Source organism: Hemitrygon akajei, unplaced genomic scaffold (genome assembly GCF_048418815.1).
Source record: "Hemitrygon akajei unplaced genomic scaffold, sHemAka1.3 Scf000125, whole genome shotgun sequence".
NCBI classification, from domain to species: Eukaryota; Metazoa; Chordata; class Chondrichthyes; order Myliobatiformes; family Dasyatidae; genus Hemitrygon; species Hemitrygon akajei.
Window position 1 is genome coordinate 1,493,518 of NW_027332011.1, and position 23,233 is coordinate 1,516,750.

The window sequence follows — 23,233 nt, forward strand, 5'->3', positions numbered from 1 at the left end:
TTGCATATATGGGAACTTAGATAATTATTTTTGTAGAAAATGACTAACCTGAAAATATCGCAGAAAGTGTGTATGAGAGACAGAATATTTGCTAATTAACTCTTCAAAAGTCATCAATCGACCATCACAAAATAAATGAAAATAAAAATAAATAAATGCAAAAATACAGATCCCCTTAATCACTAAAAATTAAACAACATTGGGAGAGAGAACTTAATATGACCTTTGTTAATGAAGATGGTCAATTCTTCTTTGATATATGCCAGTGTTTAATTCAATTTAAAATTGTTCACTGTTACTATTTAACAAAGGAGAGACTATCCAAAATATTTCCTAACAATTATTACGATAGGTGTAAAACTGAAGAAGACATTTTTTCACATATGTTCTGGTCATGTTTATTAAAATCTTTTTGGAAATCTTTATTTTCTACAATTTCTAAAGCTCTGAAATTTAATTTACAACCTAATGTACAAATCTTTGATTCCTGTCTATACATGCAGTCCTCGCATGACCTTTATCCTCCTCCACCTCACTATCTGCTCTAACACTCTGGTTCCCCTCCCTCTGCAAATCTAATTTAACACCCCCCAGCCCCCCCCTCCCCGGAGCAGCACTAGCAAATCTACCCGCAAGGATGTTAGTCCCCCTCCAGTTCAGGGGCAAACCGTTCCGTCGGAACAGGCCCCACCTTCCCGGGAACAAAGCCCAATTGTCCAGAAACATGAAGCCCTCCCTCCTGCACCATCTCCTTAGCCACGTATTTAGCTGCACTCTCCGCACATTTATATTTACAGGGACTTTACTACTGACACCGGTCCCCGGGACCCGCCCCGTTTACAGACCCGGAGCGGAACCGGAGCAGATTCTCAGCCATTGGATTCCATCCCAGGTCGCGAAGAAAGGATGAAGTTTCCCCGTGAATTTATTCCCAGTGAAGGTGTGGAGATGGGACTTGGTCTCCGCGTTGTAAAATGAAACTGTCCCGGATTCGAAAATGAGATAAACTCCCACCCTCCCGGGGATGGGACCGGCAGAGAGACGGGACTCGGGGGAGGGGAGGGTCTTCCCAATCCCGTCACAATCCCGATGTAACACGTCATCAACCCGCCCGATGACCCAGAATCCGGTCTCCGGTCTCAGACTGAACCGTTTCTTCCTCTTCACAGACTCTGCAGCGACTCCCAGATACCAGACCCGATTTCCTGTTACCTCCACCTCCCAGTAATGTCTCCCCGATGTGAATCCCTCCGATCCCAGCACACAAGCCCAGTTTGTGAATCTCTTCCCGGTGTTAGGGAGATTCCTCCGGATCCCGGTACATCTCACACTCTTCCGATCCTCAGACACCTCGAGATACGGATTCGCCGTTTCCACATCCAGGGTGACAGAGACTGGCGGGAGAAGCAGAGAATTAGAGAGTCCCCGGGGATGGGGGAGAGACTCGGGCATCGCGGCCCCGGGGATGGGGGGGGAGACGCGGTCGGGTGGCCGACATGAACCTTCACCGTAGTTTAACCCGACGAAAGCAGATGGACAACTAATGTCTCCCCGTGGGTTTTCCGCTGGACGGAGAGCAAAGATTTCCCGGTCAAACAGACACAAAATGCTGGAGGAACCGAGCGGGTCAGGCAGCAAGTGTGGAGAGAGATGGACAGTCTACGTTTCAGCTCGAAATCTTCCCTCAAGAACAGAAATAAATAGGTGAGAGAGGCAGCAGAAACGAGTGCGAGAAAGGGGTGGATTAAGATGGGAAGGAGGTGAGTGAATGGATTTAAACAGGAGGTCACAGAGGCCCATCGGCCCAACGGGTTGAGGGGGGTAATAAATCAGCCATTCTTCTCAACTCCAGTGAGTACAGGCACAGAACCATCAAACGCTCCTCATATGTTAACTCTTTCATTCCCGGAATCATTCTTGGGAACCGCCTGGAGCCTCTCCAATGCCAGCACATCTTTCTGATATAAGGGACCCTAAACTGCTCACAATACTCCAAGTGTGGTCTGACCAATGCCTTATAAAACGTCAGCATTACATCCTTGCTTTTGTATTCTAATCCTCTCGAAATGAATGCTCACATTGAGTTTGCCAATCTTACCACTGACACAAATTGCAAGTTAACCTTGAGGGAATCCTGCACAACGACACCCAAGTCCTTTTGCTCTTCTGATTTTTAAATTCTCTCTGTTTTCAAAAATATCTATGCCTTTATTCCTTCTACCAAAGTGCATGCACGATTTCCCTACTCAATAATCCATCTATCACTTATTTGTCCATTTCCTGATCTGTCTCTGTCCTTCCCCAGATTCCGAGCTTCTGCAGCACTACTTGCCCCTTCACCTATCTTCATATCATCTGCAAGCTTGGCCACAAAGGCAACAATTCTGTCATCCAAATCATCCTTCTGTCTATCTTGGCTTTGTGTTCCTCAAAGAATTCCAACAGATTTGTCAGGCAAGATTTCCCCTTAAGATAGATAGATAGATAGATAGATAGACAGATACTTTATTCATCCCCATGGGGAAATTCAACATTTTTTCCAATGTCCCATACACTTGTTGTAGCAAAAAAAAATAATTACATACATACTTCACTCAGTAATAATATGATATGCATCTAAATCACTACTCAAAAAGCATTAATAAAAAGTTCTTAATTCCTGGCAGTTGAATTGTAAAGCCTAATGGCATTGGGGAGTATTGACCTCTTCATCCTGTCTGAGGAGCATTGCATCGACAGTAACCTGTCGCTGAAACTGCTTCTCTGTCTCTGGATGGTGCTATGTAGAGGATGTTCATAGGGAAGGCATGCTGTCTTTGCCCTATTTTATCATGTGCCTCCATGTACCCAAAAGCTCAGCCTTAATGCTAGAATCCAACGTCTTCCCAACCACACCACATCCAGACTAACTCACCTATAATTTTCTTTCCCCAGCTGCTCTCCCTTCTTAAAGAGTTAAGTGACTTTTGCAATTTCCAGTCGTCTTGAATGACCAAGCATCTAGTGATTCTTGAAAGATCATCACTAATGGTCCCATATTCTCTTCAGTTAACTCCATCCAAAGACTGGGGTGCAGTCCATCTGGTCCAGGCAGCTTCAGATCTTCAATCGTCCCACACACTTTCTCCTCAGTAACAGCAACAACACTCATTTCTGTCCCCCGACACTTTCACATTTCTGACATACAGTGAGTATCATTCACCATGAGGATTGACACAGAATACTAATTAAGTACCTCTGCCATGGCTTTTGTCATATTTCTCTTCTCCGGTGTCATTTTCTAGGGGTCCAATATCCACTCTCGCCTCTCTTTTACTCTTTACATTTTTGTGTCCTCTTGAGTATTGTTGGTAAGCTTCCCCTCAGATCTCATTTTCACTCCTTATGGCTTTGTAATTGCTTTCTGTTGATTATTAAAACCTTCTCAATACTCCAACATCCGGCTAATTTTTGCCCTCCCTTTCGCTTTTATGCTGTCTTTGACTTCCCTTGTCAAACACGGTTACCTCATCCTCCCTGTCTAATACTTGTTCATCTTTGGGATTTATCTTTCCGAATTGCCCCTGGAACTGCAGTCTTTGTTGTTCTGCAATCATCCCTGCTCGTGTCCCCTTCCAATCTACTTTGGTCAGCTCCTCCCTCATGACCCATCAGGGTCTTTTTACCCTTGCACTTTCGTAACTCTACCCGCAATGATTCTCCATCTTCCAATCCTATTTCACCTCTCTCGAAGGATTTCATTTCATTTCTTACCAATAGACCCTCCCCAGCCTCTCCGCCTACCTGCCTGTCCTTTGAATACAAGGTGTATCCTTTAAAGTTCAGCTTCAAGCCAGGATCTCCTTTCCACCAAAACTCAGTGATGCCAACAACGTTATAACTGCCAATCTCTACCTGTGCTACAACATCATCTACCTTATTCCGTATACTGGTGCATTCAAATACAACACCTTCAGTCCTATATTCATCAGCCTATTCCACACTTTCCACATGAATTTAAACAAGGCCTTTGATGTCGATGATAGACCACACTTGAAGAATTGTCTGCATTTCCGGTTCCCGAATATGGGGAGGATGTCATTACACTGGACAGGAGGCTTCAGGAGGATGTTACCAGGACTGGGGGCTTGGGTTAAAAGCAGAAAGTAGAGAAGCTTGAGCTATTTAGCTGTAGTGTAGGATGTTGAGGGGTGACCCTTTATCGAGGTAAATACATTCATAAGGGGCTCAGATAAAGTGAGTCATTTTCTGAGAAATGGGAGTACAGAACCAGAGAGCTCAGATTGAATGTGAAAGGGGAAATTTTTATGAGGGACCTAAAGGTTAACATTCCCACAGAGAGCGAGGTGGGTAAATGGAATTTGCCATCAGGCGCTGTAGAAACAGGTATAAATAAAATATTTTAAAATAAATTTGTACAGGTACATAGATAGGAAATGGTTACGGGAATATGGGGCAAACACATTCAAATGGACATGCTCAAGAAGACATCTTAGTCTTGCAGATTGATGAAGTGGGCCGTGGGTTCGACATCTATCAAACCCTCCCAAATCATCCTCCTGAGGAATCTCATCCCGGAGTCTGTCTCTGAACTGTTGATGTGACATCATGTCAGAGGGCAGCTCAATACCTCAGAACAGACAGACTGCGTAAAGACTGCAGATTTTATTCATAAATGGGAATTTGTGTATGGTAATGTGTGTGTGTGTGTGTGTGTGTGTGTGTGTGTGTGTGTGTGTGTGTGTGTGTGTGTGTGTGTGTGTGTGTGTGTGTGTGTGTGTGTGTGTGTGTGTGTGTGTGTGTGTGTGTGTGTACACACCACACATTGAAGGAGAGTGTGCACATTGAAGTATATTTATGTCACAGTGTGTCATCACATGTCTGGTGTGTGCAGACAATGTATGACATGTGTGTGAGCTGTTTAAATAAATAAATGACTGTGTCTGAAGAGATTGGTTTCCAGGTTACTGAGGGAAATAACAACGTACATTGCTGAGGCTCTGACTACAATCTGTCAATCCTTCCTGTGTATGTGTGTGAGGGAGCTTTGCCAGGCCGGTTATGCTGTGTGTGCTTCTCCTGAGATGAAATCTTGACCCATGTCAATGCTTTTTGGTGTGTCCGAGCTCATTCTCACAATGCTTCAATGTAGTGGTCTGATCACCATAAAACATAGGAGCAGAATTAGGCCATTTGCCTATCGAGTCTACTCTGCCATTCAATCATGGCTGATCCTTTTTTTCCCCTCCTCAGCCCCACTACTTGGTCTTCTCCCCGTAACCTTTGATACTGTGTCAAATCTAGAACCTATCAAGCTCTGCCTTAAATACACCCAACAAGTTCCACAAATTCACCAGCTGCTGGCACAAATTTCTCTGCATCTGTTTTAAATAGACCCCCCTCTATCTTGAGGTTGTGCCCTCTTGTCGTAGACTCCTAACCATGGGAAACATCCTTTCCATATCAACTCTTTATAGACCTTTCAACATTCCAGGTTTCTTTGAGTTCCGCCCTCATCTTTCGAAATTTCAGTAAGAACAGACCCAGAGCTATCAAATGTTCCTCATATGTTAACCCTTTCATTCCTGGAATAATCCTTATGAAATGAACCTTCTGCAATGCCAGCACATCTTTTCTTACATGAGGAGCCCAAAATTGTTCACAATACTCAAGGTGAGGCTTCACCAGTGCCTTATAAAGCCTCAGCATCACATCCTTACTTTCCATTTAAAAAAATTCTCCCCATTTAACAAATAATCTGTACATTATTTCTACGACCGAAGTGCATGACCATGCATTTTCCAACTTTGTATATCACTTGCCACTTTCTTTCCCATTCTCCTCATTCAAGTCCTTGCGCAGCCTAACTGTTTCCTCAACACTACCAGCCCCTCCACCAATCTTCGTATCATCTGCAAACTTGGAAACAAAGCCATCTACTCTAGGACAAGAGGGTATGAATTCAGGATTGAAGGACTTCCTTTTAGAACTGAGATGTGGAGAAATTACTTTAGTCAGTGTGCGGAAAATCTGTGGAATTTGTTGCCACAAGTGGCTGTTAAGGCCAAGTTATATTTAAGGCAGAGATAGATAGGTTCTTGATTAGCCAGGGCATCAAAGGGAATGGGGTGAAAGCAGGGGAGTGGAGATGACCGGAAGAATTGGATCAGCCCATGACTGAATGGTGGAGCAGACTGGATGGGCCGAATGGCCTATTTCTGCTCATAAATCTTATGGTCTATTCCATCAGCTAAATGTTGATATACAGCATAAAATGAAGGTGTCCTGACACTGACCCCTGTGAAATACTAGTATCTGGAAGCCAACCAGAAAAGGATCCCTTTTCTCTCGTTCACTGTTTCCTACCAATCCCCCAATATTCTAACCATGCCTGTAACTTTTCTGTAATACCATGAGCTCTTGACTTGCTGCATGTATGGCACCTTGTCAAAGGCCTTCTGAGATTCCAAATATACAACATCCACTGCATCCCCTTTATCTATCCTACTTGTAATCTCCTCAAAGAATCCCAACAGGTTTGTCAGGCACAATATTCCCTTAACGAAGCCATGCTGACGTTTCCTATCTTGTCCAGGGTCACCAGGTATTGCATTACCTCATACTTAACAATTGACACTAGCTTCTTCACAACCATAGGGGTGATGTTAACTGGTCTATAATTTCCTCTCTGGTGCCTTCCTCCTTACTAAAAGAGTTGAGTGAAATTTGCAATTTTCCAGTCATCTAGCACCATGCTAGGGTCCAATGATTTCTGAAAGATAATTTCAAATAGCTCCACAATGTCTGCTGCAACCTCTTTCAGAACACTAGGGTGCAGTTCATCTGGTCCAGGTGACTTATGTACCTTTAGTTCTTTCAGCTTTTTGAGCAACTTCTCCCTTGTAACATTAACTGCACTCACTTCTCTTCCCTCGGACCCTTCAACACCAGGCACAGTGTTAGTGTCAAGACTGATGCAATATGCTCATTTAGTTCATCTGCCATCTCTTCATCCCCCGTTATTATATATTCGACTGCATTTTCTAGCGGGCCTATTTCCACTCTCATCTCTATTTCATTTTTTACAATACTTGAAAAACAATTTGATATTGTTTGCTAGCTTGTTTTACAAAGACTTAATTGTAAAAAGGGCCCGAAGGATCAGAGTCACTCCAACCACAAACTGTACCAGTTGCTACCATCCGGGATACGGTACCGCAGCATAAAAGCCAGGAGCAACAGGCTCCCGGAACAGCTTCTTCAACCAGGCCATCAGACTGATTAACTCGTGCTGAGACAACTGTATTTCTAAGTTATATTCACCAGCATGTTTTACATATTGTTTGTCACAAATCAGTATAAATTGCACATTGCACATTTAGACGGAGATATAACATAAAGATATTTACTCCTCATGTATATGAAGGATGTAAGTAATACAGTCAATTCAATTCAAATCAATGCACATTTAATTTTCCCCTCCCAGTCATTCTTTTAGTTCCACTCTGTAGATATTTAAAAGCTTCCCAATCCTCTGTCTTCCTACTAATTTTTGTTTTGTTGTATGCTCTCTCTTTTGCCTTTACATTAACTTGTCTTCCCTTCTCAGCCACGGTTTTACTATTTTGCCATTTGGGTATTTATTTATTTTTGGAATACATCTATCCTTCACCTTCCTCATTTTGCCAGGAACTGACACCATTTCTGCTCCGCTCTCATCCCTGCCAGCATCTCCTTCCAATTTGCTTTGGCCAACTCCTCTCTCAGACCACTGTAATTTCTTTCACTTCTCTGAAATACTACAATGTCAGACTGTACTTTCTCCTTATCAAATTTCAAGTTGAACTCCGTCATGTTGTGAGCACTGCTTCCTAAGGTTTCCTTTAACTACTCACCTCTGGTTCAATTCATAACACCCAATCCAGTAGAGCTGTTCCCCGAGTAGGCTCAATGACAAACTGCTCTTGAAAGCCATCACATTGCATTCAACAAATTCACTCTCTTGAGATCCTTTACCAACCTGATTTTCCCAATTGCCCTGCATGTTGAAATCTCCCATGATGATCATAACATTGTCCTTTTCATCAGCCTTTTCCTATTTCCAGTTGAAATCTGTGGGCCTCAACCCACTGACTGTTGGGAGGCCTGTATATGACTGCTGTCAGTGTCATTTTTACTTTTGCAGTTCCTTACCTCAACCCACAAGATTCAACATCTTCCAATCCTATGTCACATCTAGCTGCTGATTTACCAGCAGAGCCACACCACCCCATCAGCCTCCCTTCCTTCCTTCCTTCCTTCCTCTGATACATTGTGTAATCTTGAACATTCAGCTCCCAACTACAACCATCCTTCAGCCACGATTCCGTGATACCTGACAATCGGTAATAGTGCAACAGGATCATCCACCTTATTTCTCATACTCCCTGCATTGAGATATAACACTTTGTGTACTGTATCTGCTACCATTTTTAATTCTGCATCCCTAATGCACTGATACTCACCCTGCTGGCTGCAATTTTGTCCTCGCATCTGTCCGCCCTATCTGTCAGTCTGACTGCACGCTAACTTTGCATTTTACCATCAGTCTTACCCCTTCACTCCAGTTTCAACCCTCTCTAAATTAGTTTAAACCCTCCCCAACAGCTCTATGAAACCTCTCTGTGAGAATATTGTTCTCCCTCGGGTCGAGGTGCGACCCATCCCTTTTGAGCAGGTCATTCCTCCACCAGAACAGATCCCAATGATCCAAGAACCTGAATCCCTGTCCCCAGCACCATCTTCTCAGCCATGTTTATCTGTCAAATTATCCTGTTTCTACCCTCACCAGCACGTGGCACAGGCAGCAATCCAGGAATTACAACCCTGGAGGTACTGCTTCTCAGCTTTCTACTGAGTTCTCTAAATTTCAGGACCTCTTTGCTTTTAGTTCCTAAGTAATTGGTCCCAAAATGCACCAGAATATCTGGCTGTTTTCCCTCCCTCTCCAAAATGATGCGGACATGATCCGAGACGTCTCGGACCCTGGCACCTGGGAGGCAACGTACCACTCAGGTGTCCCATTCACATCCATAGATTCTCCTGTCTGTTCCCCTGACGATTGAGTCCCCGATCATTACCAGTCCCCTCTTCTGCCTCGAACAACAGTCAGCACACGAAGGACTTGTGCATTTTCCTGACAATCCCGGTCACCACACTGATACTCGCTTTTATTCCCTACAATATCATCAAGTCAGTATTAAATTCCCAGCTCTGTGGTAGGATTCGAATTCATGTCTTGGTGTGTTAGTGCAGTGTGCCTGGGATCAGGACACAGTGGTTCATCTGCCAGTCCCGTGTATTGGTTGTATTGTGACCCTGTGCTGGTGTGTTCAGGGGTCTGACATCTCCAGCTGACTGTGTGACAGTGATGCCTCCTAGTCGGTGGGGTTAATGTGGAATAAACGTCAGTTCCCCTTCAGTCCATTATTGCTTCAACTTACAACTTAACAGTGTTTCATGAACAAGGAAAACATAATCTTTGTAAATGTTACCTCGCTTAATAGCATCAAGTGTTGCTCTTAGTACTGTGTTCAACAAATAGGGGTGAACGAATTTTCCAACCGGCAGCGCCTCATCTGTCACTGACAATTCCAGGACATCATCACTGATTCTGTAAATATTAAACTGCGGGTGATAAACTGGAATTTTGAAGTATTTTACAAATCCATACAGGGTTTCAGTAAAGAACATGTCCTACCTCCTGTTCTGACGAGATTCCTCCTGAAATAAATAAAAACACAAATCTGATTAGAATTGGACTTACTGTTCACATCATTGACCGATTCATTTCAGCTTAATTTATGATTAATTATGCTGAAGTTTCATCGCTTAAATGTTGCTGATGAAGGATCGAATATCTATCTCCGATATTTAGAATGTCATTAGCGGAGTGATTGGAGGTTCCTCATGCAAGGAGAACACTCTGTGTGAGGACACCAGCAGCGGCAATTGATTCGGTAGAATTGGCCGCTGTGCTGTGTTTATTTCAAATATACCACTGTTCATTTAGTTCAATTTGACAGAAACAAATTGAAATGTAATCGCTGACCTTGAGAAATATCCCATTGTCTTTTTGATCCATCTGTTCCTTTAACTTCGAGATTTCCTCCTGAATAAACCTTATATTCTCTTGAATCTGCAGAAGATTTATCTCCATTGGATTTAGAATCCTCTTCTCTTCTTCCCTGAGATCCCTGAGTAAGCTCTGCTCTTCCTCAGTGATAATCTGGCGCAGTTCAGCAAACTGGGATGTGATGTGGGTCTGAACGCTGTGTGACTGTTCCTGTCGAATGAAAGGTGAAGATTAGTTTACTGCATTGCTGTGTTGTATTTCCTTATGACATGAAGGTGACCTTTCGATCCATTGGGGTCCATACTACATCTGAGACATTCCCATTAACCCCATTCCCTCAAGTTTTCCTGAAACCTATTCTCCCTCATTGACCCATTAATGGCCAACTGATTCACATACACCCTCCTCGACCTTCTCAGGGTTAATTGTAATGAACCATTCATCCAGCATGTCCTTGTAATGTGTCTGATCACAGGGAGAGCATGCAAACTCCACACAGACAGCAGCAGAGGTCAGGATCGAACCCAGGTCACTGGAGCTGCGATATTCGGCTATTCTGCATTAAATCGAGCAAAACTCGACAGTAATATCAGAAATTCCGCTCAGGAAGCCTCACCCGAACGCCGGAAATCTTCTCTTTCTGTTGCTGCTCCTTTTCCTGGAAGTTTGATTCCTTTTTTGTGAGAGAGTCTAAGGAAGATCTTAGCTGATCCTGGAAGTCAGAGAGTGAAGGAAATAAAAACAAAGATGCATCAAAAGAAACAGGTGATCAAACCCGATTATCACACAAAATGCCGGAGGAACTCAGTGAGTCAGGCAGCATCTATTCAAGGGAAATAAACAGTCGGTGTTCCGGGATGAGAACCTTCATTAGGACTGGGAAGGAATGGGACAGAAGCCAGAATAAAAAGGTTGGGCATGAGAACCAGCTGACAGGTGACAGGTAAGACAACGTGAGGGGGGACGTGAGGGAGGGTGATGAAGTGAGAAGCTGAGAGGGGACAGGTGGAAGAGGTAAAGGGCTGGAGAAGTAGGAATCTAATACGAGAGGACAATCGACCATGGAGGAAACTGGAGGAACTGGGCTGTTTGCGGCCCTGAATGGTGACGAGGGAGAAGGTTAGGAGTCAGGAGTAGCACTTGTCCCGCTTGCAGGTGTCGGCGCCAGGAGGGAGATCAGAGGGGAGGAGCGAGTGGATCAGGGCGATACAGGACGTGGACCGCGATCCGTATAGAGAGCGGAGAGTTGCGGGGTGCGGAGGTGGGCTGTGGGACGGAGAGATGCTAGAATCCCGTTGGAGATGGCGGAAGTTGCAGAGAGTGATGTGTTGGTTATGGAGGATCGTGTGATGGTATGTAGGAGAAAGGAAATGTGTTAAGTATTAAATTAATGTTAGTTTTACCGTGTAGATTTTAACAGCTTCTTTAATCGGCATGAAGCGGTGATCTTTGTGTTCCTCCGCATCTCTACAGATCAGACACATCAGTGTCTTGTCCGTTTCACAAAACAGCTTCAGTTCTTCCTCATGTTCCTCGCAGTGACGTTTACTTTCCTTCCCTTTCGGATTCAGGTTTAGATTTCGAGCTTTTCCAGCCAGATTTACTAAAGCCCGATTCACCCTGAGGGTGCGGTCAGAAATCACCTCTCTACATTCCGGGCAGGAGTTTCTCTCCTCCCTTTCCCAATACTGTGTGATGCAAGAACGACAGAAGTTGTGTCCACACTCCAGTGACACCGGATCGGTGAAGAAATCCAGGCAGACGGGACAAATTGCCTCCTCGGTCCAACTCTCGGTCGGTCCTTTCGAAGCCATGTTAACTCCCAGCACTTCCTGATTCAGAATGCTTTCACTTTCCGGGAGGGGCTGATCCCCTGCAGTACCGCGATTGTCCACTACGCGCGCTGCAGTCACAGAGAATGAACATTCTGCTGTTGGATGTGTTCAATGGAAGTAATGGTGGTAATTTCCATCGCAGGGTGAGATCAGCAATACATTAAACAGGTCAGAGCAGAAATGAAAACTCGGCCGTGGACTGCCTAAGCCCGGCTGCGAGAGGAGCGGCGTTGGGCCTGGGGTTTGTAACTTCATCCCGAAAAATGGCACTGCACAGAAATGTCAAATGAACCACCAAAGGCCTCATCCAGACGATCGGAAGGATCTTCCCCTGGAAGACGATTGAAGTCGTCTGGTGAAAGGAGAAGCCACAGGGCCGATCAAACCCCGGCCCTGGACAGGGGACTCTGACGAGCTACTGCGGCCTGTGCCCCGGTAGGCGTGATGGGCTAAAGAAGCAGAACAGAAATGAAGCTGGAGAGAAGAGTCTGGTTCAGTCTGAGGCAGGACTGAAAAGGACAAGTTCTGAAAAGAGAGGCACAAGAAACTGCAGATGCTGGAATCTCGGGTAAGAATCTTGAGGGACTGAGCGGGTCAGGCAGCATTTTTGGAAAGAAATGTAAAATCGGCTTTCAGGTCGAGATCCTTCAGCTGGACTGTCTCAACCCGAAATCTCGATTGCCATTTCCCTCAGATGTTGCCTGATCCGCTGAGTTGCTCCAGCAGCTCGTTTTTAAACAGTTTTTTTTCTGGAGGTGCATGGAGAGTCAGACTGGGGTGTAAAACCGGTTTTAAGTAACTATTTAAACAACTATTAAATTAGTTCATGCCATGAAAGTGGGGATGTCGAGAGAATATTGTGCTGTGACAAGACAGATGCCGTGGCTGCAGGGGAAAGTACAGGACTGGACATTCCACGTCACAGGGTGGGAAACATTTTTTTGGTCGGTGAAGTCCTGAAGAAACTTTCTGACTTTACCCATGTCTGTCCCAGCTCCAGTGAAAGGCCAGTTTCCACAATTCTGGGCAGAGCCCAGACTTTGATGTTTTTATTTAATTCAAAATAAGCATTATTTGCCATGAAATATTCACAGGGATAAACCGTGCAATGCCTTTACCCGAGGATCAGTGAGCCTTCTGTCACGCAGCTGCTGTGGCACAGGCCCTTGCATCTTTCTCCACAGATCTTCGCCAGCCCACAGTCCGCAAAGAGGTGAGTGACCATCTCGTCTCCACTGCAGTAATCTCGGGGCAGCGCGCTGTGGGAATGATCTCCGGGCATGCAGCAAGGATCAGACTGGGAGGGCCCCTCTCGTCTCCAGCCTGGTAGGATTTGGCACGATGATCAAAGTAGTTCATCGCCCTCCTGATAAACCCTCCTGATTCGGCCCGGTACATCCCGGGTGGATCCTCCAAACCACTGAGCACATCGACATGAAACGCTGTCGGAGTAGAGCAGCATCCACCATCAGAGATGCTCACCACCCAGGCCAGGCTCTTTTCTCGCTGCTGAAATCAGGGAGAAGGTACAAGAGCCTCAGGACTCGCACCACCAGGTTCAGGAACAGTTTCTACACCTCAGCCACCAGGCTCTTGAACAGTGCAGTAGAAATACACTCGCTTGCCCATCCATTGAGATGCTTCTGCAACAAGTTATCACATTGGGCCTTTCTCAGAATTAGCGAAATAAGAGGTGTTCTGACTGGGACAGACTCATTTCCATAGGGTATGTACAGGGTAGGGGCAGGAATGATGGCTCCACTGGCTGGGAGGGTCTCACAGACTCAAAATCTAAGGTCCCCACCCAGACTGAGACTGATCGCATTGGGCCTGTCTCAGAATTAGAGAAGTTAAAGGTACAGGCACAATCTCACAGGATATTGACAGGGTCGGGGCAGGAATGATGTTTCCTCTGGCTGGGCTGTGGAACCAGGGTTCACAGACTGAATATCACAGTTCACCTCAGCAGGACTGAGATGAGGAGAAATTTCCTCACCAGTGCAGCGAATCCTTGGAATCTCCTCCACAGGGTTTCTAAATTCAATAGACATATTCTGGGGCTCAGCGCTGATGGGGACATTGCAGGAAAGTGGTGTTGAGGTCAAAGGTCAGACATGAAGAGGTTTCAGATAAATTTCACAAGGATGATTCCAGGAATGAAAGGGTTATTATACGTTTGATGGCTGTGGGTCTGTACTCGATTGAATTCAAATGGGTGAGGGGGATCTGATTGATATCTTTTGAACATTAAAAGGTAGACAGAGTAGATGTGGAGAGGATGTTACCCATGGTGTGAGAGTCTCGGACCTGAGGGCACAGCCTCAGGATAGGGGGGCGCCCTTTCAAAACAGAGATACGGAGAAATGTCTTTAGACAAAGCGTGGTGAATTTGTAGAATTTGTTTCCACATGCAGCTGTGGAGGACGGGTCGTTGGGTGTCATTAAGGCGGAGATTGATAGGTTCTTGATTGGACATGACAGCAAAGGCTACGGGGAGAAGCCGGGAACTGGGGTTGAGGAGGGAAAAAGAATCATCCATGATCGAATGGCGGAGTAGACTCGAGGGGCCAGGCGGCTTAATCCTGCTCCTGTGTCTTATGGTTTTATGTTCTGAGTGAAGGGCAGAAAAGGCGCAATGGGCCGAATAGCCACGCCTCCTCCTGTTTCTTATTTTCTAAGTCACCAGTTTTCTTTTGCACCTTGTTCTCCCTTGGCCTTCACCCGATGGATTGCACAGGGGAGCGGTGAGAGCTCCGGAGATCCGTCGGCAGAGGCTGCGGTTATTTCATGTCCCGTTATTTATTGCTATTTATTTATATTTTCATTTGCACAGTTTGTTGTCTTCTACACTCTGACTGATCTTTCACTGATCCAGTTATAGTTACTATTCTGCAAATTTTCTATGTGTCCGCAGCAAAATGCTTCTCGGGGTTGTATGTGGTGACTTACCTGAACTCTGATGATAAAATTTACTTTGAACTTTGAGTTTCGGGGAAATTCCTTCCATTCTGAGAACAAACTGTGACTGACATCTCCAGCTCCCGGTTGCAGCCTATCAAACACACTTACAGCCAATCAGCGGCATCGCTGGGAGAGTCTTGCTGCCATTGGCTGAGTGCCAGTGGGCGGGATGCTGAATGTCCGGAGCGGTCCGAGGTTTGGAGCTGAGAGCGAGTGGACCCGGGGAGAGGCCGGAGATTGGGAGCTAAATTTTGGGTAAAGGCTGCAACACCGGCCGGGTGAATCCTTCCCATGGCAGAGATTCCGTGAGATGTTTCAGCTGCACGGAGGGTGCCCGGTCTTTCCCCGTCGAGGGTCGGGGCCTGTTGTCGGGAGTTTCCTCCCAGACCTGTTTCCTGCTGCTGGGAGCCTGGATCTGACGCGCAGCGGCTGCCGATGGATCTCCGGTGCTTTCACCGCTCCCCTGTGCAACCGGACGGGCTGAAGGCCAAGGGAAAACAAGGCGCAAAGGTAAATTCGTGCTTTAGAGAATAAGAAACTGCAGCAGGCGTGGCCATTCGGCCCCTTGCCCCTGTTCTGCCTTTCACTCCGAACATGGCTGATCTTTGACCTCAGTGACACTTTCCTGCAACGTTCCCATCTTCGCTCATCCTTTCAATATTCCTTATGAATTTAGAAAACGTGGGGAAAAAATCCAAAGATTTGCCGCACTCCTCATCTAAGTCCTATCAGATGACATCGGATTCTGAGTCTGTGACCCCAACACCCAGTGAAGAAAAACGCCATTCCTGCCACACCCTGTCAATACACTGCGAGACTGTGTCTGTCTCAGTCAGACCACTTGTTACTTCTCTAATTTTGAGACAGACCCAGCCAGTGTAATCTCTCTGAGGACACTACCTCCCCCCCAAAGCAATCTCTGAAACATTCTCTTCATTCCCTTCATCCCACAGGCTGACTCCGGGAGGGAGACCAGACCTGTGCACAGTGTTCCATGTCCGCTCTCACCAGGACCCCATATACCTTCAGAGGAGATCTTTATTCTTCTATTCAAACCTTCCTTCACATTCAATGCTCTTCATTTAATATCGAACACAAACAGTGAACAGACACAACACAGCCTCAGCCATGAATTTAAAGGGCAGGTGTTGCAACAGTTTGAGCTTCATACCGGGGGCCACGGAGCAAGCAGGGTGTCACAAAGGGAGGAATGTGGGAGTGTTGTATGTCTGAGCCCAGCTGTGTGTGTTTGTGTATCAGAATCAGGTTTAATATCACTGGCATATGTGGTGAAATTTGTTGTTTTGTGACAACTTTTTATAATAAAAAGTATAAATTACAATAAGTATTTATAAAAGTAAATTCAAAACGTAGTGCAAAACCGGAGGGAAAATCCTGAGGAAATGTTCTTGAGTTCATTGTTCATTCAGAAATCTGATGATGGAGGGGAAGAAGCTGTTCCTGAACCAGTGAGTGTGTCTCCAGGCCCCTGTACATCCTCCTTGATGGTAGCAATGAGACGAAGGCATGTCCTGGGTGATGGGGGTCCGTAATGATGGATGCCACCTTTTTGTGGCATCATCTTTTGAATGTGTCCTGGATGCTGTGGAGTTCAGTGCCCATGAAGGAGCTGGCTGAGTTTACAACTTTCTGCAGCATTTTCCGATCCTGTGCAGTGGCCTCTCCATACCAGGCAGTGATGCAACCAGTTAGAATGCTCTCCACAGTACATCTGTAGAAATTTGCAAGTGTCTTTATTGACAGACCGATTCCCCTCAATCTCCGAATGAAATATAGCCGATGTGGTGCCTTCATTGTAACTGCATCAATATGTTGGGCCCAGGATAGTTCCTCAGAGATGTTGACAGGCAGGAAATGGAAACTGCTCACCTTTTTCACTTCTGATCCCACGATGAGGACTGGTGTGTGTTCCCTCGACTTGAGTATTGCTTTTATCCTGGTGATCCAAGGCTGAGTGGAGAGTCAGTGAGATTGCATCTGCTGTAGACATATTGTGGCGATCGGCAAATTGCAGTGGGTCCAGGTCCATGCACAGACAGGAGTTGATTCTAGTCATGACCAACCCCTCAAAGCTCTTCATCACAGTAGATGTGAGCAGCACTGGGTGATAGTCATGGAGGCAGTTCACCCTGTTCTTTGTGTGTGTGTGTGTGTGTGTGTGTGTGTGTGTGTGTGTGTGTGTGTGTGTGTGTGTGTGTGTGTGTGTGTGTGTGTGTGTGTGTGTGTGTGTGTGTGTGTGTGTGTGTGTGTTGATTATGGTAAATATCCGTGTGGTGTGTATACACATTGAAGGAGCGTGTGCACATTGAATAATTTGTATGTTACAGCGTGTCATCACATGTCTGGAGGCAGTTCACCCTGTTCTTGATTGTCACCATTGTGTGTGTGTGTGTGTGTCGGTTTGAAACAGAGAATCCATGGCTTCCCAGTTCGATTCAGGAATGTTTCCAGTAACTGGGGCCACAGTGATGGGGCGACCATTCAGATCAGAACAAAATAATTTACCCAGCAGATGGTGAACATTTAGAGCTCATATCCCACTCTTGAGTTTGAGAGATGTTTACAAATTTATTATCAAAGTTTAATCATGTCATCTTAGTTTCATTTTTTGGGGTAAATTCGGGAAATCCAAGAGCCATAATAGAATCACTGACAGACCGACCCCAACAGGACAGACAAGAAACTAAATGCAAAAGACAATAAACTGTGAATGTAAAGGAAATAATAATAATAAATAAATGAGAAATAAAGATCAAGAACATGAGATGAAGAGTCCTAGAAAGTGAGTCCAGAGGTTGTGGGAACGGTTCAGTGAAGGGGTTACTGAATTTCAGTGAAGTTATGGCCCCTGGTTCGAGAGCCTAATGGTTCAGGGGTAGTCGCTGTTTCTGACCTGGTGGTGTGGGCCTGAGGATCCTGCACCCTCTTCCAGATAGCAGCAGTGAGAAGAGAGCATGTCCTTGTTGGTGGGGGTCCTTCCTAATGGATGCTGCTTTCCTGTGACAACACTCCATAGAAATGTGCTCGGTGGAGGGGAGGGTTTTACCCGTGATGTACTGGGCTGTATCCACTACTTTGTATAGGATTTTCCTTTCAAGGGCTTTGCTGTTTCCATACCAGGCCACGATGAAGCTACTCTCCACCGCACATCTGTAGATGTTTGTCAACGTTTTCCATGCCATGTTGCAGCTTTGCAAACTTCAAAGGAAGGAGAGGCACTGCCGTGCTTTCTTCGTGATTGCACTTGCAGTGCTTATAAAAAGTATGCGGCCACCTTGGAAGTTTTCATCTTTTATTGTTTTACAACATTGACAGAGTGCATTTAGATTTGTTTTATTCACACTGATCAACAGAACAAAAACTTTCTTGTGTCAATGTGAAAACAGATCACCAAAAAAAAGTAATTACAAATATAAAATAGAAAATATCTGAGTGCATCAGTATTCACCCCCTATATGTCAGTATTCTAAACCTTGCAATCCCATTTCACCAGTTAGAAGATTTGATTTCATTTTTACATACAGAACCTCCCCACCCCTCTGCCTACCTGCTTGTCCATTCAGTACAGTCTGTATCCTTGCACATGAAGCTCCCAGCTATAATCTTCCTTCAGCCACCATTCAGTGATGCCCCCAATGCCAATCTGTAACTGTGACACAAGTTCATCTCCCTTACTGTGTCTGTCTCAGTCAGACCACTTGTTATTTCTCTAATTTTGAGACAGGCCCAGTCAGTGTAATCTCTCTGAGGACACTGCCGCACCCCCCAAATCAATCTCTGAAAGCTTCTCTTCATTCCCTTCATCCCACAGGCTGACTCTGGGACGGAGACCAGACCTGTGCACAGTGTTCCATGTACGCTCTCACCAGGACCCCATATACCTTCAGAGGAGATCTTTATTCTTCTATTCAAACCTTCCTTCCCATTCAATGCTCTTCATTTAATATCGAACTCAAACAGCGAACAGACACAACACAGCCTCAGACATGAATTTAAAGGGCAGGTGTTGCAACAGTTTGAGCTTCATACCGGTGGCCACGGAGCAAGCAGGGTGTCACAAAGGGAGGAATGTGGGAGTGTTGTATGTCTGAGCCCCGCTGTGTGTGTTTGCGTATCAGAATCAGGTTTAATATCACCGGCATATGTGGTGAAATTTGTTGTTTTGTGACAACAGTAAATTGCAATACATAGTAATAAAAAGTATAAATCACAATAAGTATTTATAAAAGTAAATTCAAAACGTAGTGCATCAGTATTCACCCCCTATATGTCAGTATTCTAAACCTTGCAATCCCATTTCACCAGTTAGAAGATTTGATTTCATTTTTACATACAGAACCTCCCCACCCCTCTGCCTACCTGCCTCTCCATTCAATACAATCTGTATCGTTGGACATGAAGCTCCCAGCTATGATCTTCCTTCAGCCATCATTCAGTGATGCCCACAATGCCAATCTGTAACTGTGACACAAGTTCATCTCCCTTACTCCATGTATTGCTCACATTCAAATATAAAACCTTCAGTTCTGTATTCATCACCTTTTTCATTTTCTCACCCTTTTGCATTGCAACTCATCCCGCTCACTGAAATGTTGCCCTGTCGTCAGCCTCTCAATGGTGGCAGTCTCACTACACACTGCCGCTGTTTGAAAACTAATAACGCTCTCCTCAGCCCTATCACTTCAGTTCAGATCTGCTGCCAAATTAGTTTAAAACCTCTCGGACAGCTGTAACAATCCTACCCGCATGGATATCAGCAGACACTGACCCTCCCCCCCCCCCCCACCGAGTTCAGGTGTAAACAGTCCCTGTTGTACAGGTCCTATGTTCACTAATGATCCCGGACCCTGCCCCTCCGCACCAGTTTCACAGCCACACTGTCATCTGTCAATCATCCTGTTCTGACCTTCACTGGCACGTGGCTCAGGCAGAATCGAGGCATCACTACGCTTAAGGTCTCTTTTCAGTGTTCTACGTCACTCCCTAATACGCTTGTATATCTATTGAGGACCGCACCTTTCCTACCTATGCTATTGGTCCAATATGCACCGATATTTCTGGTGGCCACAGTTGCCGGCTCCTTCTGCTCCCCTCCCCTGTGTGATCAATTGGAGACCCCTCAGAGGTCATTGAAGTAGCTGCAGACGTCCAACAGCGGCCTCGATAACCACCCGTCAAGGCTCCCTCTGCATCGGTTGTTGTTTCCACGCCCGGAGGGGCCGGGACGGAATGGATCCCCGAATTAACACCTGTTTGCCGGGGACAGACACGGCAGATAACAAAATCAAAGGGAATAAGATCTGAGATAGTAGATAGATCTTTCGGGGAAATTTCAGACAGTTTCCCCGTATAATGGTGGGAGATATTCCAATTTCAAAGCCCTGGACCCCAGTGAGATGTGGAGTATGATTAGTGATGCTTCTGACCCGCTAGAAAAACCAATGACGTTCCATAATTGGCTCACACAGACTTTCCAAACTCTCCAGACCCTGCCCAGGGACTTGTGTCACTCCTCAGGGTTATATATAGAAGCTCTCAGGCAGGGACAGGGAGAGGGTTCCCCTTTCCAGACCCTGCCCGTGGACTTGCCTGCACTCCTCTGTGTTATATATGGAACCTCTCTGGCAGGGACAGTGAGTGGGTTCCCATTTCCGGACCCTTCCAGGGACTTGTGCCACTCCTCAGGGTTATATATGGAACCTCTCTGGCAGGGACAGTGAGTGGGTTCCCCTTTCCGGACCCTTCCAGGGACTTGTGCCACTCCTCAGGGTTATATATGGAACCTCTCTGGCAGGGACAGGGAGTGGGTTCCCGTTTCCCAGGCAGACGCCCGAAGGTGACCCGGAGCCACCAGAGGGGCTGATGTAATACAAGCCATGGCACGGTGGGTCACTGAAGTAAGGGAACCCATTTGAATGACAGCCCGACTGCACGCGGATTTTGCTGAATTTACCCGATAACTACAGAAAAAAGGAGAATCCCTTGCGTACTTGATAGCTTGTTTTAAGGATACGTGAGAGTCCAATGCCGGCAAACCCCTGGACAGATCAATATGTCCAGCTGGCAGTGCAGACTTTTCTAAACTGTCTCAGACCCAAGCCTGCCCACTCCTTTAAGTTAACTAATCTCAATTCGCTGTGTCAGACCTGGCCCTGGGTGACATAAATTCTGATGAATATGGAGTGCAATTGACTCTTTAAAGGGACTGCGGCAAAGCGAGAGTGTGCACAGAGAACCGGTAGTGAGGAGTTGGAGTTCGGATCTCGACGAAGAACCCAGAACGGGTGGCAGGATCGTGCGGACGGTGCAGATGAAGAGGATACTTGGCAAAGGACAGAAACGGGGTTTGTAGAAAGAGGGGACATTGGGCCAGAGATTGTCGCATTGCAATCACAGACAAGAATAATAAGGGGCAGGAAGACAGCCCCTCGACAGAGTAACACAGGGTAACAGTGATACTCGACAGAGTACCACCTTTACTCTCCACAATCCCTTTGGTCCCGGATAGGGCAGGCCAGAGGGGACAGATCACCGTGATACTCCACAGAGTACCAGATTTACTCTCCTCAATCCCATTGGTCCCGGATAGGGCAGGCCAGAGGGGACAGATCACAGTGATACTCGACAGAGTACCACATTTACTCTCCGCAATCCCTTTGGTCCTGGATAGGGCAGGCCAGAGGGGACAGATCACAGTGATACTCCACAGAGTACCACATTTACTCTCCGAAATCCCTTTGGTCCCGGATAGGGCAGGCCAGAGGGGACGGATCACAGTGATACTCGACAAAGTATCACATTTACTCTCCACAATCCCTTTGGTCCCGGATAGGGCAGGCCAGAGGGGACGGATCACAGTGATACTCGACAGAGTAACACATTTACAGTCCACAATCCCTTTGGTCCCGGATAGGGCAGGCCAGAGGGGACGGATCACAGTGATACTTGACAGAGTACCACATTTACTCTCCACAATCCCTTTGGTCCCGGATAGGGCAGGCCAGAGGGGACGGTGATACAGACGGCTGTGATCAGGCTCACCACACAGACAGGCTCTTTTCTCACTGCTGTAATCAGGTAAAAGGTACAAGAGCCTCAGGACTCGCCCCACCAGGGTCAGGAACAGTTACTACCCCTCAGCCATCAGTCTGTGGAACAACACAGGATAACTGCACTCACTTGCTGTCCATAGAGATGCTCCCACAACAAATCATCGTACTGGGACTGTCTCAAAATGAGTGAAATAAGAGGTGGTTGGTCTGAGACAGATCACATTCCTGTCTCAGAATTAGAGAAATACAATCACATAGGATATTTACAGCAGAAGGGCTGGAATGATGTTTCCCATAAAGTGTGGAATCCGAGGTCACGGACTCAAAATCCGAGGACAACTCAGCAGGACTGTGATGAGAAGAAACTTCCTCACCCAGAGTGCAGTGAATCATTGCAATTATCTCCACAAGGTTTCTAAATTGAATAGACATATCCTGGGGCTCAGCGGTGATGGGAAGTTGCAGGAAAGTGGTGCTGAGGTCAAAAGTCATGCATGTTCTGAGTGAAGGGCAGAAGAGGCGCAGGGGACCGAACGGCCACGCCTTTTCATTTCTTATTTTCTGAAACACGAGTTTACCTTTGTGCCTCACTGTTTCTTGTCCTGTCAAATTGAACAGGGAGCGCTGAGTGCACCGGACATCTATCGGCAGCCGCTGCGGTTATTTCATATTCGTTATTTATTTGCATTGGCGAAGTTTGTTGTCTTCCGCACTCTGGTTGATCTTTCAGTGATCCAGATATAGTTACCGTTCTGTAGCTTTGCTCTGTATGTTTGTAGGAGTTGTGTGTGGTGACATATGTACTCTGTTCGTTTTTGGAATAGTCACTTGGGGAATCTGAGGTGGAGGAGTATTTGGGGCTTATTTAAAATCATACATAGATATTATCCAAACAATATTTATTTGACAAGGGTTAATTCTGATATTGAAACTAACTGTTCATTTTGTGGTTTATATCCAGGAGATTTATTTCATCTGTTTTGGGATTGTGAATGTGTTAAAACATTTTGGGTTGATGTTTGTCAATTTATAGATCAATATATTAAAGTGGATTTAACTTTTTGTTTTGAAAATGTCTTATTTGGTTTTACTAATAATACCAAATCTCATAGGGATCATTTCTTTATCATAAATATTTTGTTAATTTACAGCAAATTTTATATCCATAAATGCAATCACAGCAATAAGAAACCTTCATTTATATTTTTTACATCAGACTTCAAACTATACGTTTATACTCTGAAAACTTC

General features: G+C 45.6%; 1 protein-coding gene across 1 annotated transcript; it reads right to left on the bottom strand.

The window, feature by feature from the left end:
- Nucleotides 1–634: 634 nt before the first annotated feature.
- Nucleotides 635–10,206, bottom strand: LOC140723677 (zinc-binding protein A33-like). Its single transcript, XM_073038239.1, has 4 exons — nt 10,091–10,206; nt 9,740–9,762; nt 9,534–9,652; nt 635–1,394 (listed from the first exon to the last, which is right to left on the bottom strand). Exons 1-4 carry the CDS (start codon nt 10,196–10,198, stop codon nt 838–840), a joined length of 807 nt encoding a protein of 268 aa, XP_072894340.1. The 5' UTR covers nt 10,199–10,206; the 3' UTR covers nt 635–837.
- Between the last annotated feature and the right edge of the window lie 13,027 nt (nt 10,207–23,233).

Bases quoted from the DNA above. Each gene is read 5' to 3' on its own strand.
- LOC140723677 (XM_073038239.1), bottom strand. From the start codon at position 10,198: ATGGAGATAAATCTTCTGCAGATTCAAGAGAATATAAGGTTTATTCAG. The intron at 9,763-10,090 runs GTCAGCGATTAC...TATTTATTTCAG, and splicing joins ACAATGGGATATTTCTCAAG to GAGGAATCTCGTCAGAACAG. The intron at 9,653-9,739 runs GTAGGACATGTT...TAATATTTACAG, and splicing joins GAATCTCGTCAGAACAGGAG to AATCAGTGATGATGTCCTGG.